The sequence below is a fragment of the Thunnus albacares genome, chromosome 6, assembly GCF_914725855.1.
Source record: "Thunnus albacares chromosome 6, fThuAlb1.1, whole genome shotgun sequence".
Lineage (NCBI taxonomy): Eukaryota > Metazoa > Chordata > Actinopteri > Scombriformes > Scombridae > Thunnus > Thunnus albacares.
The window spans coordinates 12,963,963-12,984,149 of NC_058111.1; the positions used below are offsets into that span (position 1 = coordinate 12,963,963).

At 39.0% G+C, this 20,187-nt stretch overlaps 2 protein-coding genes across 3 annotated transcripts; both read right to left on the minus strand.

The window, feature by feature from the left end:
- Positions 1-140: 140 nt before the first annotated feature.
- On the minus strand, positions 141-2,925 carry pih1d2 (PIH1 domain containing 2). 2 transcript variants are annotated; one of them, XM_044354012.1, is made up of 5 exons: positions 2,459-2,925; positions 1,350-1,470; positions 1,020-1,259; positions 609-883; positions 141-456 (listed from the first exon to the last, which is right to left on the minus strand). In XM_044354012.1, the coding sequence occupies exons 1-5, from the start codon at positions 2,639-2,641 to the stop codon at positions 322-324; spliced, it is 954 nt and encodes a 317-aa protein (XP_044209947.1). In that variant the 5' UTR covers positions 2,642-2,925; the 3' UTR covers positions 141-321. The 2 variants fall into 2 exon arrangements, with proteins under 2 accessions (XP_044209947.1, XP_044209946.1); XM_044354011.1 differs by having other exon boundaries at positions 1,008-1,259; positions 2,459-2,924.
- Positions 2,926-3,649: 724 nt separating this feature from the next.
- tmprss5 (transmembrane serine protease 5) lies at positions 3,650-13,770 on the minus strand. Its single transcript, XM_044354591.1, has 15 exons — positions 13,717-13,770; positions 10,742-11,019; positions 10,214-10,281; positions 9,795-9,938; positions 9,071-9,151; positions 8,013-8,126; positions 7,483-7,618; positions 7,125-7,238; positions 6,974-7,017; positions 6,634-6,796; positions 6,304-6,488; positions 4,886-4,984; positions 4,625-4,767; positions 4,330-4,482; positions 3,650-3,658 (listed from the first exon to the last, which is right to left on the minus strand). The coding sequence occupies exons 1-15, from the start codon at positions 13,768-13,770 to the stop codon at positions 3,650-3,652; spliced, it is 1,785 nt and encodes a 594-aa protein (XP_044210526.1).
- Between the last annotated feature and the right edge of the window lie 6,417 nt (positions 13,771-20,187).

Sequence of the window (20,187 nt, forward strand, 5' to 3'; positions counted from 1 at the left end):
GCTTCTAGCCATTACACCTCCACTCATACACCCACACATTAATAACCAAAGCCCACAGATTGTCATTAAAGTCAATTAATTTTTTTGCATTAAGAATTAAATTTGCTGCAGCAGATAAACCCATAACCCACAGCACAAAGGGACACTGACAAATTTATTTCAGAACAAGTTCCTCCATGTGTTCACAAGGTATTTCAGATTGAAGAAATTTAATTTGTTTTGGTTATTGAAGGTATTTTTAGTAGCAGAAGCGTCCTCTGCCCAATCATGGCAGGGGGGCTGATGGAGGCAAATGACTTCAGATTGATTGGCTTTGAAATGTCATAAAATATCCACTTTTAAAGTAAGTCTTCGTTTCTTCTTGTTAAATATGGCAGCTGCAGTGTCTTCATTTACAGTTTTTGGGAACTCCAAAAGCAAATAGTAGACATCCTCCACTTCCAATAAGACATCTTCCTGTGTAGAAAAATACATTCAGCACATTATAAGACTAATACCTGAAACAGGGCAATGATGTATTTTTTATGACATCCAACAATGTACTGACATACACTAGACTCTAAAATGGTTCATTATAACTCTGTTCAGGGGAGTGTGTATCCGCTAACCTTGGATATTCTCAGCTGGCACTCTGACATGGAGCTAACCTTTGGCAGCTCCACTGTCAGTTCCACGTTGCAAGGAACTCCTGCTGTATCAGTCTTCACCTCTAGTTGGTAGTCTGGCTTCTGAGGCTGCTGATATGTGGTGGAGATGACCTGGATTAAACCCTTCTTCTTGTGCTCCGCAGGTCTACAGATAATTTGTGCTGCCGGATCTTTGTCTTGTTTCTCTGAACGTAGACAGGAGATCTGCTGCAGGAGGGCAGCTGGTGTCTGTATGCCTGTAAAAAAGAACATTATGGATTATTAGAAAATCTGGTAGGAGGTGAAAGATGATACAGCTGCACCAGCAAAGAAAAGTAGCTCCAAAGAAAAGAACTTTTAGCAGCTTTTCAGGGTACTGACTTTTTACTCCACCTGTGTCAGGTTGTTTGGCTGTGTTGGGCCTCTGCTGAAACCCAAGGCGCCGGTACAAGTCATCTGGGCTACTTTTTGGGCTATGGCTGACGACAGTGTACTGGTGAGATAACCTGAACCCATGCTGCTGCTGGGCAAAGCTCAGTGCCAGCATATAAACCTGGTTCATCTCTGTTTTGTCTTTCTTACTTTCCTGTAGCACTGAAGCGTTTAATGCCACATCCAACACAGCGTAGCGGCCTGCAAAACACCAATTTATGTCAATATTGTGTCACACAAAGGGCATTTCTGTCGCTTGTGATGCAGGGCGGCTTTGTGTTTTACTCTGACCTTCATTTGTGTCTGTTTCCAGTTTTCCTGCACACACAGGTAATGGCTTGCTGGGATCCTGAGGCGCAGGCACACGTTTCCAGCTGCATATGTTGATGTATAACAACCCTTTCCCCGGCTCCTGTTGAGGACACAGATGTACTGTCAAAAAACTGTCAAAACACACAACATTTCGACACTGTAAATGGATACAGGTGCAACAGCTAGAGCTACAGGTGTGATAGCGTTACCATATGTAGCAAAACCCAGATGTTTTGTATCAAGCATACAGTAGAACTTAAAACAATTAGTTGATTAATCAACTAGTCAATGAACAGAACATTAATTGGTAACAGTTTTGGTAATCAGTCTATCATTTAAGTAATGGCAAAATGTCCAGCCTCTAAAATGTAAATATTTTCTTGATTTTCATCTTAAGGCTTTGGACTGTCAGTCAGACAAAACAAGACATCTGAAAACATCACCATGGGCTTTGGGGACTTGTGATTGGAATTTTCTCCTATTTGCTGACATTTTATAACCTGAATAATCAATCAAGAATGGAATTGATAATGGACATAATCGTTAGTTGTAGGCCTAAAAGACAGACAAATCATAACTCAAATCGATGGACAGGAGTAACTCATTAATATCATTAAGACTACATTTCGTTTTTGTGCTTATAGGGTCCTGGTGTTACTCCAAATTCTGTGACCCATACATTATGTGACCTGGTTATTTTACCATTACAAACTTTACTTAATTTCGATAGCTGTTACTAAATAGGGTGGTTCCATATTGATATTTTTGATAGTGATTTTGGCGTGCTGAAATCTGTGCTTCATCAGATTATATGATGCAAGAGGATTAACTGTTTGCAGTGTCAATTTAGCTGATATTCCAATTTGGGTCACTGAATTGTTGGGTAACAGAATTTGGTGTAACACCTGTGTATTGAGCGACTCGCACAACTAAATGGAGCGGAGCCATCATTAATGAGACTCACCTGTGCTCTCCTTGCTTTCAGTAAAACGTTTGTCGTGAGGAACTTTGTATGCAGGCTTGTATGGCTTAAGTCAATTTTATTAATTTAGTTAACAGTTAACAAAGTTAGCAGCGACGTGACGTACCAGTATGTCAGTGCACAGACATGAGTCGAGCTCAGGCGGTGCACTATATTCAGCTCCTTCCGTCATCTGTTTCTCGATGAACTTGTGGTAGGCTTCGGGGTCATTCTCACAAAGATCATCCAGCATGGACCAAAACTGATTGACCTGCTGCAAAACAGCCCCCGTACTGCCAGTGAATGACATCTTAAGGTGACTGACTAATCTAACACTAATTTAGCTAGTTAGCTGTCTGACAAGAACGTCAAACAACAACAAAAAAAATAAACTTTGTGAGTTGAAGTTAGAGAGTCAACTTGTCAACAGTGTTGCTATTTAATTAGACACTAACATATTACATTTTGTACGGCAATATCACTAAAAATATGACAAACTAGTTAATTCCTGCCAACTTAAAGTGAGGGCTAACGCTGGTTTAGCTAATGTTGTTAGTTTCTATGGAAACTAGATGAGCGGAAACGTCACACAGATGCCTCCGCGCGGTGAGAAGAAGAGCTGCATCTTTATCAACAGCTGTGCTATTTGTCATACTAGAGGATAACTAAATTGAATTACCAGCTATATATTACAAATCTTGTATTTTATTGGCTAAATTTCACATTCATAAAAGCAAATTTACAGGTAAAAATCCAAACTTCCTGGTCTTTACAAAGGTCAAACAGTACATCGATTAAATTCCTTCAATTTCTTCTAATCCAATGGCTGTAAATACCTGTTTTGTTTTGTTTTTTAATCTTTTTAGTTCAGTTTGTTTATTTTTGCTTTTCTTTTTTTACCTCTATAAACCGTAAGATGAATATTTTGATATATATATATATATATATATATATATATATATATATATATATATATATATATATATATATATATATATATATATATATATATATATATTCTGTATATGATCAGTTTGTGGAAGAGGACATTGTAACTGTTTTTTTATGAATGAAGAAGAAAACAAGAAGAGCTGCAACTCAATAATGACACTGGACAAAGTGTTATAAGAGCCATAATTTATATTTGATACATGAAAAATACAACGTAAAAATGCATTTTGATGTCTCCAGCCTGCCTTTGTGTATACATGATATAACGGACATTTAGAGTAAAAATACTGACTATGTTATTTTTTAAAAGTTATTTTTAAGTTTCTGTTATTAGTAGCGTCCTCTGCTTGTTGTGCTTCATGATCCCTCAGTAATTCTGCAAAGAGAAATAAAAATGATTAGCAATCAGTGTGAACAACTCCAATTATATTCCATTGTTCAGTTTTCAATTCCTTGTTTGTTACTAACAATATTAAAATCATAATAATGGGTATGAAATTAATTAGGGCTGTCTGATATTTGTGGAAAAAGTATTGTCAACTTTTAGTTAAGTAGAAGAGGAAATATATTGATGTTAAAATATAATGACAAGTAAACATCCTGCATATTTTACTTAAGTAGAAATACATATTATCAGCAAAATGTAAACTTAAAAGTATTCATTCATTCATTCATATAGGTAGCAGAATGGCCCCTGTCAGAATGTTATTTTATATTATTGGATTATCATTATTACTATTATTGATGAATTGTAATGTTGCAGCTGGTTGAGGAAGAGCTCATTTGAAATACTTTATATACTGTTGGGTAGTTTAATCTATAATATTGCATTGCATTTTATTAGGTGAACACATGATTTGTTTGTATCTTGATGTATCTTGCAAACTATCTAGAAGCTAGCTGTCAGATAGATGTAGTGGGCTAAAAAGCACAACGATTCCCTCTGAAATGTAGTAGAGTAGAAGTATTAAGTAGCATCAACTGGAGATACTTGAAGAAGTACCCTAAAATTGTACATAAGTACAGTCCCTGAGTAAATGTGTGTACCTCAATCATTTCGTAGATCCAGCCCAAGAATTCAGCCACTTTGGTGTAAACCCCTGGATGGTTGGGCTCAGCACAGCCTGTTCCCCAGCTAACGACCCCCACCAGCCTCCACACGTTGTCCTCCTGGCAAACCAGAGGACCCCCGCTGTCCCCCTGGAGAGGTAAATACAGATGACGATTGTTACACACTGACCCAGCCTTCATTATGCCAACGTTTCACTGTAAACAAATCACCGGAGGCAGGATCCTTCTTTAAAACGCCTATGCAAGGTGCTGTTCAAAACAAGCATCTGACCTGACATGCATCCACTTTTCCCTCTGTGTATCCGGCACAAAGCATCCGTGATGTGATCTCTCCATTGTACATGCAGGAGCTGTTACACTTTTTTGTGCTTATTATGGGAACTGGTGCCTCTTTCAAGGTGTCAGGTGAGTGAACTGAGAGAGAGAAAACACACATTTAAGGCTGCTCGGTCAATACTCTTGGCACACTCTGTTATGATGTGTGAATTAGACTGTTAGGCTGTTAACTTAGAGCGATGCAGTAGCGTCTTACCACCATCAGGCTGTGTGTATCCCCATCCAGAGATCCAGCACTGCGTACCCCCTGGAAGATCATAGTCGTACTGAGGCAAACACACGGGTCTAATTGTGTCTAGTTAAAGGGAAAAAAAGGGAGACAAACACATACTAAGTTATTTTTTTCTGTTTTGATTTTGTCTTGTGATGGGATCTCTCAAGCTCACTGTGCACTCTGAATGTGGTTGGGATCACAAGTTATTGTTATGTAAATTTTGTTTAGGTTGCAAGCGTGCATTTGAATTTTGTGTATAGAATTTGTTCTGTACAACGTTGTGGTTTCAGAGTAGGATTTTATATTATGATGCAACATACAGTATGTTTGCATAAGTTTGATAAAAGTGCCTACTTCATATCATTGTTCATTGTTGCAACAGAAATTCGTACTCACGACACACCTGGAGCCAGTTGCACCAGCTGTTAGTTTAAATTTAGCCTAGTTACAACCTAAGTATTTACTAAGTGGAGATTTACTCATGACTAAATTAAAACACAGTGCATCACACAAACTAGCTCGTACATAGAGATGAATTGTTAATAAATATTTATACCTGTTAGCTGCCAGGTGTACTGTAACTGTTGCACAGCTGACTGAACCAACTGGCTGCTAATGTTTTACCTGTTTAGATTTAATATTGTAAGAGGTAGTGTGGAATATGTCGGCATATCTGACAGATCAGTAGATCAAAATGTCTAATAATTATGTAAACTGGGAAGATTTTACACTATATTTTACAAAAATAACACAACATACCTCAAATTACAAAACATTACACCAATAAATGACCAGATCTGGTTGCATAATCCGATATTTCTCTCACTCTAAACTGCATGAATGCTATGTATCGATTCTGAAACATATACATTTCTTTATGTATTCATATATGAATAAAACAAGGTTATTCCTACATTTACAAAGGACTGGCAGTTCATTTTGATATGTTGTTTTGCCCCAAAAACTGTTATCTTAGGAAGCTCTGTTACAGCTTTCGATGCTCCAGGGACTTCCTGTTTACATACAGTAGTTGATTGCTTTTGCATTCCTAGCACATTCCTTAAGGTTTAATGGTGCAACCCAATTTAGTATATCGCTAGTTTGAATCAAGTTAGAAGTTACTAAAAGTAGAAAACTAAAACTAAGTATAACTTTACACACAAACTTAGTGAAGGATTTATAAATATAAATTCCCAGTCCTGGGAATGATACATATAATATTGCCATCCATATAAAAGGAGGAGGGTACTACTCTTGTGGTGCTCCGTTTGGGGTTTGTTTGCTGAAAGGCATCAGCACAAGAAAGTTAAATGGTAAACTGAGGCTATACTATTGAGATTTCTGTGTTTTTTTTTAGAGTGCTGTGTTTGCAAAGTTTTCAAGGAGACTTCTACACTGACCTGAGAAATTCAGCGGAGTCCGCAGTTTCATCAGGGCTATATCACTGTCGTGGCTCCTGTGGTTGTAGTTCTTGTTGTAGATGATTTTCTCCACAGCGTACCCTGTGTGTTGAGCCATTTTAGCCGAGCTGCGGGTCACAATGCCTGCGTAGACCACCCAGCTGGATACCTGAGGTAGCCTGTAGCTGACATTTGAAGAAAGGAAAGAAGGGACAGGATAAGAGAGAATTGTCATCTGTCCTGTGTGGTGCAGCTGTTAATGACTGATTATTCTCCTATGTGAAGTCCGTAACCTCTGACCTTTAGTGCTGGGAAGGTCAGCAGTCTTACTTGTGCACACAATGGGCAGCTGTGACGACCCATTGACTGGTGATGATGGAGCCTCCGCAGGTGTGGCGGTTGCTGTAGTAGAGGCTGACCTGCCAGGGCCACCTGCCCAGTGTGGCCTCGACTCCCCCGATTATCCTGGGCAGCTTCGCTCTTGTACCACACTCTGCACAGAGATCCATTCATCAAAAATGAATTGAACTGGTCAGAAAGTGCAGCAGCAAGCGCCATCATTCACTCTCTCTGGCACTGAAATTAAGCTTTTTTTCAAGAATTATTTAGAGACTACAGGGCTTGGTGTTAGGTGCAAAGTCAAACAAAAAGTTAAGTTTAATTTGCTCACCAAAACATTGCAAAGCGATAACCTTCCCTGTGATACAGCTCCCCCTAAATGAAAATAAATTGGGTAACTAATGATGCATAATTAATGCGTTAGTAGCCACAGTTTCCTCTGCATCATTATGAATATGATGTCCTCAGACAAATTGCATTACCTGAATTGCCACATATTTTCCAGATTGCTCTTGTATTCTGAGGTAATTTGTATGAAGCCATCAGTATAGTTTGGCCCAATATCAGTTAGATTCACTCCTTTATGCTCAGTCAGTCTGGAAGGAGAACATATGCAAAATGGGTGGGAGTGAGTATTTAGATAATTCAGACTCATAAGGTGTGAAGCAAGATTGTAAATGAGGTATTAGCAGATCATAAATAAGCCAAGCATTCAACCTTGGCAGAGCAGTTTAAGATTAAACTATAAGTTAGTGAATAGGTCCATAAGTTTCGATCTATGTTAAGGGCTGAGTGCAACAGGGGGCTGGTGTGTGATCCTGTCAGGAGTACAAGACATACCTCAGATATCCCAGCTGTCTGCAGACCAGTGTTCCCAGCGAAGAATTCCACCTCTCGTAGCACACCGGCAGCCAGGTGGGCAGTTTCCCCAGCTGGATCTCCAGGAGGGAGTTCTCCGGGCTGATTCTGTAAAACACTGAACCTGATTGATTGAAAATCCCTCCAGAGACAAGCTCTCAGTCAACAGTAATGAACGAGCCTCTTCTATGACTGGGAAATGATTAGGAAAAACGAGTATCTATGCTAATGCAGTCAGTACAAACAGATCATTATGTGTGATGTTTTCTGGTCGGTCAATGGGCATCTCTCGAGAGTGAACAAAAGGCAACAAGAAGCAGCTGTCGAATGACAATCGAATGATAATTTTGCTACTGTTCAACTCAGAATCACTTCAGAGGTGAACTATAACCCAGCGTGATGAATCGCATAACAATGAGCAACCACAAAATCCTGCTCTACTTGTTAATTCATAAGACAATGAAACAAAGCTTCCCTCCAAAAAAACACCAAAGAGAGGAGGTAACACAGACCTTTCCTGGGGTCAGAGATAGAAATCTCCTCTGTCACATTGCAGAAGGACGTCTCCTTAGCATCCCCTAGTCCCACTGGGCTTTGAGGGGAGGAGGGCCTCAGTAGAAGTTTGACTAAATATGGTAAAGACATACTGTAGTTAATGAGGCGGTCACTCAGCAGCAAAAACAAACCACAATTAGTACACAGAACAGACAAACCCTGTCTGGTAGAGCAATACAATATTATGATGCAGGAGAGGAAAGTAATGAAATATTTTCATAGCTGGCAGTGCTGCTGTTTAGCAAAAAAAGAAAAAGCTCACTAAAACAATTCTCAGCATGATGATTTATGTATTTGTTTTTTGCCTATTTCCTCTGAGGGTATTCCAGCAATTTATTAGTCCATGAAATTTGGGGACTTGTGAGAGACAGATTAAAACAAGAATAGTCAAAATTGATGCAGCAGAGGACAAGATATCCCAATCTTTAGTGTGGAGTGCCGCCTGTAGAAAGTATCCATTCTGATGTGGTCCTTAAAAATATTTTGATGAGCCCTTATCAATCAAAATTTTGGGGATCTTCATTTTTAAACCTATACCCATAAAGCGGTGGTGATATTGAATGCAAAGTTATGAATTATTTTGCATCCAATGAAAGTTTTACTGATGTAAAAATGAGAATAATGTATCATTAAAGATTAAAACTAATTTCAATACTTCAATACCAATATATTAGCAGATATTAGCTCATTTCAGATATATCTGGATCGCCATGTAGAAAGAAATTGCAGTATGCAAATGACAAAGTTAAGTTTGAGATAATTTAGAAACAGTATCACCATTGTATAATTTGTCAGAGAGCACTGATAAGTTATTTTTTTCCGACTGTAAAATAGTACAAGTCTTTGTCACAGTTCTTTAAAAACTAATTTAAATAATCAAAAATATTTCAGCAGAATTGACTTGAAAGCGCACAGAAGCCAGACTAGTTGTAACTAGGCATTTTGCTCATCAGTTTCCAGTTGCTTGTCCCTGTTAAGCTCATTTAGCGATTCTTTCTCAGACACAATGACTCACCTAGAAACCAGACACCTACAGCTAAGCCTCCCAGGAGTCCAACTGCACACACTGCTGCCAGGAGCCTCACCAGCCTGTGAGCTAAATCAATGGTTAAGACTGGAATTAATGCTGCCTGATCTCAAAGATGAGCTGAGAAGAGTTATTAAATGTCAACTGTTACATATATATAGTACACTGACACACAGGACTGAGACAGAAAGAGAAATTAATAAGGTATATTTTACACATGGGCAGCACTTAACAGTTGAAACACAAGCAAATCTATTCAGTGACATTTTCATAAGGAAGCACTGCTGTACTTCTTATCATTGCAGATGGTTTGATTGATATTTAATTCCCCCTATTTTGTATTTATAAGCACTATATAAACATTTAATAAATGAACATTAATGTAGTTATAAGTGTATATGGACATTTCAAGTGTTTGTTAATAGAGTATAATAATAATAACTTCTCTTACGAGGACATATTTCATAATATTACATCTGTATTTTACTATGTACTCATTATCTACTTACAACTACATTATAGTGCAATAAACCATTTAGTAAATGTTTGAATGTTGCCTATAAATGCTAAAATGGGGAACTTAAAGTAAAGGGACTTGGAGATGTCTACTTTACAGTTAGGGTATTATGTTTCTGCAGCTTTTTTGCAGTAATAAAGCAAGATTGCTGTTGTAGTCAGAGGTTTAATGCCACTCATCATCACTGAAGCTTACTGTGAGGTGTAGAATGAATCCCTTTTAACCAGCTCTGCACTCCCTTGGTCTCTTCGACTCCTGCTGTTTTCTCTGAGTGGAAGGGTTGACTGACAGCCACCGGGTTCTCAATCACTGATAAAGTGTCTCCATCAAGACTCTGTAAGAATTACAGCAGGCACGTCAGACCTCATTTACTCCTCGTTCCTATTGATGATGTTTTGGCAAGTTTGCTTATTTGAGACAAAAGCTACCTGCTGACCATCTGCTCCTCAGCAACAGAGCACCTGTCAGGCTCTGTCAGATTTAATTAGGAGAATTGTAATCCTGGATATCAGCCATCACTGACCAGTCCAGATGTATTGAGTCAGAACCGTAGGTGTGTACAGGTGTATGTGACACATATCTTGCATATTGTTCGACATGTTTCATGTTCTCACTTTTCAGAAATGTCTTATCATTCAGGACTGAATGCGTATTTGTTGGGCTAAACTCTCTCAATGAGCAGCTGTTTCCAAAAACAACATATTGAGATTATTACAGTAATTATAATAAACCTCTCTATAGACATAAGATGCAGACTTGGTATTATACAATTACAGTACAAAATCCATTTAAATAAATGCCATACCATCTGCTCCCTTGTATTACTGTAGCACTTGAGTTTATCTAAACATGCAATTTTAGCCACTGAAATTAGCATTAGTGCAAAAGCAATGTAGAAATGTAGTACAGCTGTACAGAATTAGGTCATAAAATGCATGTGGATCATAAAAAAAATAAACATAAGGAGAAACAAGTGTGATACAAGTTTGCTATGAATACTACATGTGTAAACAGCATCTGTTTCTGTAAATTGTGAGGGTGCAAGTGAAGGTGACAGTGTGAGAGACGTGTTTTTCTCAGAAGTGCATACAGCAGACAGATGGAGCAAGGTGTAGAGAATATTTTGTGGTCTCTTCTCTTACCATGTTTTCCTTGTGTGCTGTCCTGAGGAAAAGGCAGCGATGTCCGGGCTCATCTGTAGGCCTGTGCCAGAGGTAGAGAGGTCTGTCCCGCTCGCAGTTGATGCACCATTTAACAGAATGCAACTCTGGATTTTCCCTTCACAAAGAGACAATGAGGTCAGCAGCGGTGCAGAGAATGAGGCTGTTGTTTGTCCAGGGGGGTCATGGGGCCTGTGGAAGCAAGCTGAACCAGGTCTTTGTAGGTGGGGGGAGCATCTCCAGAGATACCTCCAAGCTGACTATTGAGAGGACAGCGGGTGTTGCTAGGTAACACTTTTACCTGTGCCAAAAGATTGTCTGTTTTCACCCAAGACTTGTTATTACCTGACAGTTTGTAGGTTCTGAGAAAAGGTCATTATTGCAGATTGTTGAAAAGTCTCATATCATGTCAATGCCTGTCATTTGGAATCCAAAGCTATCGTCTCTCAACACTCAAGAACAAAATGAAGTCTGCTCCGTCTGCCCGCTGACAGATGAGACTTTCTCTTCTCTCTTCACTTTTTCAACCAGCACACAGACTGTTTTTGTCAAAACGGTATTTCTGTATTTCAGATCTTTTTTTTGTTGTTGCAGTAAATACAGCAGAAAACCTGAGTAGTTCAGAAATGAATCAGTTACTCTAAAAATAGTAAGAATAATTGACAACTCAGATGAAGAAGACTGTGGGATTTGAAAATGGTGAGAAAAAAGCTTGAACTCGCAGAGATAGGAGATCAAAGCCTGTCGTCACTTCACTTCTCGGAAGAAACATTGAGATTTTATTGAAAAGAAATAACTAATTTGATCCTTATTTACGTATCTCACATATGTGTGGTGTGGGATTAGTCAGGAGTCCAGGTGAAGGGAACAACTGCCAGGAAGAAAATTCCTCCTCGTCTGAGTGCCAAAGCTGAATCCAAGAAATAGCCCAGATCTATTTGGCTCATCTAACAGGTGTCATATGGAATTGCAGCAGTAGTGTAATTTGAATTGTGATGGAGAAACAGCTGAAATTCATACCACCAGAGTACTGAGGTTAATAATGTTTGATAATGTTAGCTTTGCGCTCAATAGTTCGGCCATAGAGGCAAAGTCAAATCAAGTCAAGTCAGTTTTATTTATATAGCAGCAACTCATAGCAGAAGTTATCTCAGGGCACTTTTCATATAGAGCAGGTCTAGACTGTACTCTTCACAATATTATTTACAGAGACCCAGTATTCCCCCATGAGCAAGCACTTGGCAACATTGGCAAGGAAAAACTCCTTTTAACGGGAAGAAACCTCAAGCAGAAGCAGGCTCTGGGTGGGCGGCCATCTCCCTCGACCGATTGGATTGAGAGAGAGGGAATAGCACAATGCAAGTTCCAAATAGAGATGTGTAATAATGATAATAATAATAATAATAATAATAATAATAATAATAATAATAATGATAATAAGACTGAAAAAAATAATTGTAGCAGTGGGTGTTGAGCAGGATCACAGGGGTAGTCGATGGCTTGTAATCACAGATCCAGATTCTACTGCTCCAGAGGCAAAAAATACCTGCAGAAAGCAGCAGGAGAAGAAAGGAGAGAGATGAGAAAACACAAAACTACAGGAGAGAGAAGATGCTGAGTTAGTAACATGCATTAATGGTACACGACTGTGTACAGATGGAGAGGAGGAGGAGGAAGAGAGAGGCGCTCAGTGCATCATGGGAAGTCCCCCGGCAGTCTAGGCCTAGCAGCATAACTAGGGGCTGGTCTAAGGCAAGCCTGGGGCAACCCTAACTATAAGCTTTATCAAAAAGGAAAGTTTTTAGCCTACTCTTAAACGTAGAGAGGGTGTCTGCCCTCCGGACCCAAACTGGAAGATGGTTCCACAGGAGAGGAGCCTGATAGCAGAAAGCTCTGCCTCCAATTTTACTCTCACGGACTCTAGGAACATTCTGGGAGCACAGTGTTCTAGTGGGATAATAGGGTATTATGAGCTCTTTAAGATATGATGGTGCCTGACCATTAAGGCTTTGTAGAAAGCTCTTAATGAGCACAGAAGAAGAGCAAGAAGAACAGAGCTGCTTGTTTGGTAATTCTCACAGGAATTTGATGTCTCCCTCTTCTGGTGACATTTGTTTCCTCAGACAGCCAAGTAAATAGAAATCATTTACTAGAAATCATTTGGGTGAGATGAATGCGGCCATTTGCATTTGGGGATATGTATCTAATCAGTTCTTCCATTAAATAGTAATTTATTCCTCGTGTGTCTTGCATGCATACTTGTTTTTGTGGCATAAGTTATCATATGAAAAGTGAACCAAGTCAGTTTCACAACAATTTTATCTTATTTTCCTTCTGTAGACATTCTCCAACATTGTGCTTCATGATTTTTAAGACCATCTCCACTTAATCTGGTCCTCAGTTGAAAGGAAATGCTCATGAATAACAGGCATTTTACAACCGGTTTCCGGTTTATTAGCTACACCTACATCAGTTTAAATGAATGCAGTCTAATACAACAGACTAAAAATCCTACCTTTATGAAGGCTTAGTAATTACAGAGGTGTTGATTTAACATGGTCATTGTAGAGGCTGCTCTTTAAGGTGTTTTATTATATTTAGCAGTGAAACAATTTGTGGATTAATCAGTTAGTAAATCAACAGAAAATAAATTGCTAACAATTTTAATAATCAAGCAAGACATTTTCTGAGCAAAAATGGCAAATGTTCTCTTTCCAGCCTCTCAAATGTGAGGATTTGTTTCTTTTCACTGTTTTATGTCATTATAAAGTGAATATATGTTGGTTTTGTACTGTTGATCAGACAAAGTAAGAAATTTGAGAACATCGTCATCTGGGGCTTCCGCTCATTGATCAATAAGTGACCAAGACTTCTTCCTCATGTTCATCTTTTGATCAGAAATTTAAATTTCATGAGTTAATCCCCCCAACGTGACAACAACGATAGCAGTCTGTCACCTTGCGCAGGGCGTGGGGTGGCTTCACAGACTCCCCAGTGTAGGCTACATTCATTCATTTATTCATGTACCACAGTCTGAAGCTCCACTGTGAAGAGACTGGCTGCTTCCCAGTTTGGAGCTGCATCTATGTCTCTCTACTCTGAGGGAGAAGCACTCTCCCCCCTTTGGTGTAGGGAGATTTGATCAGCTCCTCTCTTATCTCAGCCATTACTATGCGTGCCTCTTTCAGTGTCCAAACCTCAAATTCAGTCTCTAGGTCCCCACGCGTAAATCCCACAGTAGGCTCTAACTGAACAGAAAAGAGGGAAGCTTCTTTTAAGACTTGGTGTTTTTGCCTTGATGATTTTCCTGCCAAAATCCAGCCCACCAAGGCATTTAAAACTGATTCATTGATGTGTGGGATATCATGAGACTTGTGCCACTGATGCTGTTGGCTGCGGCTGTTCTGTAGAGATGGCCATTAAAGGTTGGACTGCCAACAGATGCAAACAGGGCAGAGCGGAGTGTACAATCCAAATGTAGTGGTTCCCAATGTTTTTCATCTGATGTACCCCCATTAATCTGGAAACTCTTAATTACACAAACAGTCTGTTCATACACTGGGGTCCTGGAACTGACAATATTTAGGCTCTGTCTCCTTTTTTTCCAGTAGATTTGGTCAAGTTTGAGTGGCAGAATATTGTCATTTCATCCATTAATTACGAAGTATGTTATATCAAGAGAGACTAAAAGAAGGAAGTCCTGTTACATTGTACACATTAATGGGGATTTGTCAGATTTAATTTTGAAAATGGGACAGAAAATCTTGCCACATATGATCAAACTTTCTGGCTGAACCCTGCCACACCTTTGAGGTGTGTCATCACGTCTTCCAGCCGGTGATGATAAAATGGTGATAATAGTCTTTTTCCATCAGAAGAGACGGGAGGGTTGTCGAGCAAGCAATGTAGAGAAAGCCACAACTACTGTACAGCTTGGTCAGTGGTGACTTTTAAGGCCTCTGGCACCACCCCAGATATGGCTGTCAAAGTTAGGATCAATAACTCCACCATACAAATTTAAGACAGTATTAAAAACCCCTGTCCAAAACTCCATCTGCAGACGTGGGTAAAATGCGTATTTTGATTTCTCTTATGTGAATATACATCAAATTTATGTGTTAAACAACTACAGATTGGACCTTTTTAACTTTGCCCAGAGCATGGCTGAGGTTGTTGGCCCTGCATGTGTGCAGTGTCATGACACAATCATGTGTTCAAGAAGTGAAGCACACTGAAAGCTGTCCAGGTCATGATGCAGCAGAGGGTGAGGGCAGAAACCACTGATCTATGCCCTATGCTCTATCACAACACACACACTCTCATACACACACCAGGCTCCTCTCATCTGTGCTCCAAATGATTGTGCTGCTCTGCTGGCTGCCAGTTGAGCTGTGCCTTCTGTGGAGCAGTAAATCCTCCGTGCTCGAGCCCTGCCTGCAGTCTGGGCTGGGTGTCAGCTGTGGTAGCATACTGCCCTCTGGTGGCTGATTTGAAGACTTTCATTTTAGGATCTGGTGAGAATAACCTTGCAGTTAAGTAAGATTTATTTTTCCGTATATTCATAGTTAATATTCAGCAATCCCACATTCACGCAAAAGTTTGAAATATAAAATTTATGATGTTTACTTGCTGTTTGCTCATATAGACTTTTCGCTTATTCATCATATGGAACAAGTTGTAGTTATTATTGGAGGTCATGGTGGATGAAAAGGCGAACCTGTATTGGACAGTATGTGGCTTTTATAGAGTTGACATCTATTTTAATTTGGACATTTCAGTGTGCAGCGTTCTCTGATTACAAGACACTACATTTGAGGTCTAAGCACGAGTATGTCCCTCATCATGGCAACTAACTAGTATACAGTTGTGTCTGTATTGAAAGTGGCAGGATGAATAAATAGCTGTCATGTATGTGTTTGTGTCTTGTCTTGTAGAGGCTAATGATAGTGAGGGTGGGTAAGAGCAGAGCTGCTCCCCACCAGATGGTGGGTAATGTGGTTTACTTTAGCTGCCCACCACGCTCACTCTAATTAAACTGAGGAGATTACATACACTGGCTCCCACTCAATCTGCTCCTCCACTGAGCACGGCCTTGGACCGAATGCGAGGTGGGGGGGGGTTACAGGGGTGATCGTCTGTTTGCTCTGAGTCAAAATCACATATTCGCTACAATACTAAATTAATTCCTCAGTATGGGAATTAAAGTTGGAGAAAACTAGAGAGAAAGGCTTCGGACCAGATTGACGGATCAAATGAAAACATCTAAAAGTTTCTCCCCTCACTTTTTTAACAACTGCTGTTGACTCTCTAAATGCCCTTGAGCAAGGCACTCAACCCCCATCTGCTCTGGCTATGAGTTCAGTGGTGAACAACATCTGACATCGGATCTAATGTAAAGCTCTGAGGTAATGAAAGAACCAGAGAGCCTTGAAAAGAGTTATCAAGCAATTAATTAACTGAACGATGATCATTAAAACAAAGTGTAAACAGGGAATTAATTGGATCATCAAGTTAATATTAATTAGGATTGAATGAATGAATCAACCTGTCATTTATATAGATGTTTGATGATGGAAAAATGGATGTGAATGAATTTAACATCACTGTTTGCTAAAGAAAAACTGATACTTGATTTCAGAAATACACAATAGCTGTTGAAAAAGTCATTTAAAGGGTTTTCTCTTCTGACGTTGTAGGTTGATTCACTAATTAATCTGTTTCATTTTCTCTTTGCCTGCTCTCTTATCAGTGAAGTAGCCTAATGGCGTAAAACTTTGCTCAAGTGCAGTCATATCTATCTCTTGTTTATCTCAAAAATAGCTCATTTTCTATCGCCTAAACTTGTTAATGGTGCAAGTTTCTTTGAAGATGGTTGAGATGAATCACATCTTGTGTGTTTGCAAGTTCAAGAGTTTTGTACCCTCCATCTTCCTGCACCTGCTGTATTCCTTATGTCACTGGTTCCCAACGTTTTTTGATTAATGTGTGATCTGTGAGTGATTTTACCTTGTCAGATTTCACTGAAGAGCTAAAACTAAAACATGAAAAACCCCCATATAAAATAAACATAATTTTATACAGCACAAATGTTTTTGTCCCTTGCTAATGACCTTGCGACCCCTCAGATTGACCATGCGACTGTTTGGGGGGGGGTACCAACCCCCGAGTTGGAAACCACTGCCTGATGTTACGCTGCTGAACAGTGTTCAAGAGCATCCATGTGACCTGGTTAGTTTACAGAATCTCATATTGAGCATCAGCAGTGTTAAAGATTTTCTTCTATTATATCAATAGCACTTACGCATATGTTCACCATGTTAAGGCTGTTGTTGAGTGGAAAATGAGTTTAGCGGAGAAAATTGAATGTAGTCATAAACTGCAGCTAAAATGAAACTTAAATTATCCCTGTGGCGAAACCGAGTGAGCTGAAAAAACACAGACTGCGCTAGAAAACAAGAGAGTATGATCATCGCAGAGAGAAACTGTAAACACTGCAGGCTGGAATTTAACTGATGGGATTGAAGTCATATAACTAGAAAATAGATCACACAATAAAACACTCACAGGCTACTTTATGGGAATGATAGAAATGGAAACCGAAAGAACACGTTGCACTGGCACAATAACCTGTTCAATCCCAAAGGCATTAGGCGAACATGAAAACCCAGCATGAGAAAAATGTAAAGTAAATGCTGCCAGTACTTGTAATTAAGAGGTCTGACTGTGTTTCACCAGTCTCACTTTCACTGTGCTGTGCAGGGAGCATTGGCAGATCTGATAAAGTGATTCTTAGCTCCTTCCACATCTGGATAAAACACTGGCCAGCTGTGGCCCTGGCAGAGAGCCATCAGAGGTCATTTCAGAGCCTGGAGTGACTCCAGCTGCTTGCAAGTAGCCCAGATGACACATAAACTCTGTAAACAGCTTAAGACTGTGAAGGTTTGTGGCAGGAGCCAATAAACCGGTAAGAGGGATCAGCAGCATTTGTCTTTGTGCAGATGATGGGTAGGGCTATAGCAGTGCTGTAAAAGTGAAATGTTGAGGTTGAATCAGGACCACAGAGGCTGCAGAGAGAGGAGTTAGACCATACAGCTACCCTGGGAGAGGGTAGCTGCAGTTGCCAGAGGGTACATGGAAAGATTGTGGAGTAGCTTATCTAATTTGAATAAAAAGAAATTCTGATTAAAAAGAAATGTATCCACATATTGTATCATCTGAACACACATATGCTGCGATTAAGCGAATGATTCTTAATATTTAGCTTTAAGTAAACGGATAAATGGTTAGAATATAAGGTATGGATAAATATTTAAAATAGAAAGCTAAAGTTTATGAATAAATGGTTAAATAGAAAGCTAAAAGTAATAAATTAATGATTAAAAAGAAAGCTCAAAGTTGTGTATAAATGGTAAAAAATAAAAATCTAAATGAATATATGATTAAAATATAAAGCTAAAAGTAATGAATAAACAGTTGAAATCGTTCCACTTTTATATAATCAATAGTTCAAATGAACACATTTGGAGCATGACGAGTGGTGTTGATGAAGTGTGTTAATTATTAAAAGCAGACACCAGAAACAGTCAGCAAATGAGACAGAATGCATAAAATAGTAAATTGTTTTATTCTTTTTTTAACCATGCCACCGAACACTGACGCATACAGAGTTGTGCCTGAATCCACACTGAGAAAAAACACTTTCACACACTGTGTTACAAAGCTGTAATGAAGAGGGATTTTACTGCACACATGGCAAGAAGAACAACCCTGATTGGACACCAGGTCGAGCTTTGATCTGGCCCTGAGGTAGACAGACATTGACATAATCTAAACAATGCTAATCACATCCTTCTAGGACACATCAAATAAAAGGACATCTGCATTATCACAACATAGAAAGATCAAAGAAAAAACCCTTTTCAAACAAAAGTGCTCTATTTCTTTTGGTCCACCGAGGAAATCCATTTATAGTGCATGTTCATGTAGAATAGATACAGTGAATGTGTGTTCTCATGGCACTGAGTGTTGTTGGCTACTTAAGAGGGCATCGGTAATGCCCACAGACGCCAAGATTTGTTATACACACTGTTTTCATCCAAAGATCTCAGTCCATTGTCACTTTGAAGGGAACAATTTGAGGCAAGCGTGTACTTTTACATCAAAATTGCTTGGAACTTGCATCAGAGTATCAGCCACTATCACAGTATGTTGCTTCCAGTTGCAATGTTCAGACAAGTGGATCTACATGGCAGTCTATCTTTAACTAAGTAACAATAAACAAACACCCAGAAACAACTACCAATAGCACAGACCCATGTACTCAAGCACATCAATGCTCTACTTATAAAAGAGGCACAAGGGAGGGATCTTTAATCAAATCAGAGACTTATAAAACACACACACATTAAGATGTTTCTCAAATAATACCAAATGTAAACAGATAGCAAATTACTGTAATACAAAAATACAACATGTTTAACTCTATAAGGCCTGTGTTAGGCTCACTCACGGGAATAACATACCATGACAGTTTGTACATTACAGCTACGCTACGACTGACAATAACCTGCTCATAGTGATTCAATGTCAGAATTTTCTTTTCATGTTTTGTAAAAAAAAACACAACAACTTCTTTTCATGTTTTCTTCAATTTTCTCCTAGAAAATTCTGATTCTGAGATTTTATAAGACATCTATATATAGTTAATGATAAAAAACTACACTTAAAAGCCATGTTGAGGCTCTTCGCATTTTTTTTTTTTTTTTTTTTTTACACACTGTTTGACCATTTAAATTATGAAGGTGTTTGTTAGAAAATTAAAACTACTCATGACTGAACAATTTGCAGTAGGTTTTAAAACAAACAGTGAAAAGTGTGGAGAGGTACAGTAGAGCTCGCTCTACAAGAAATCATCTCAAGAGACACTGACTGTGTGATGATAATCAGCACATATTTGGTAACAAATAAACAACATATAAATAGCAAAACCTATTGCATTGCAAGAGAAACGCAAACTGTGAGCCAGCTACCTCGAAACAAATAACACCCACTGCAAGAAAAGACAAGGCAATTAATGAGATCAAGCTTATGAGGTCAAAACGTGGCAGCCATTCAAGTAAAACATGCAGAAAATAAACAACTCTAAAATAAAAACCCAACAGCAGGGAAAAAAAAAACAAACAAACTGAGAAGTCACAGGAAATTAGGAGAGAAAATGTTGCAAAGTTCAGCCAATCAAAGCCTTCGTGGAATTATTTTCAACGTTTACTGCACAATCATAGGAGATGACTCAGGTTTCCTGATGGTTTAGCAATCAATCAAAAAGCTCCTGCTACACATACAGGTCAGCAGTCACAGCCATTGTGGCATTGATTTTTAACCACAGTGGATCCATTACAGATACAGTTATTATCAAAACTGTGTGTGCG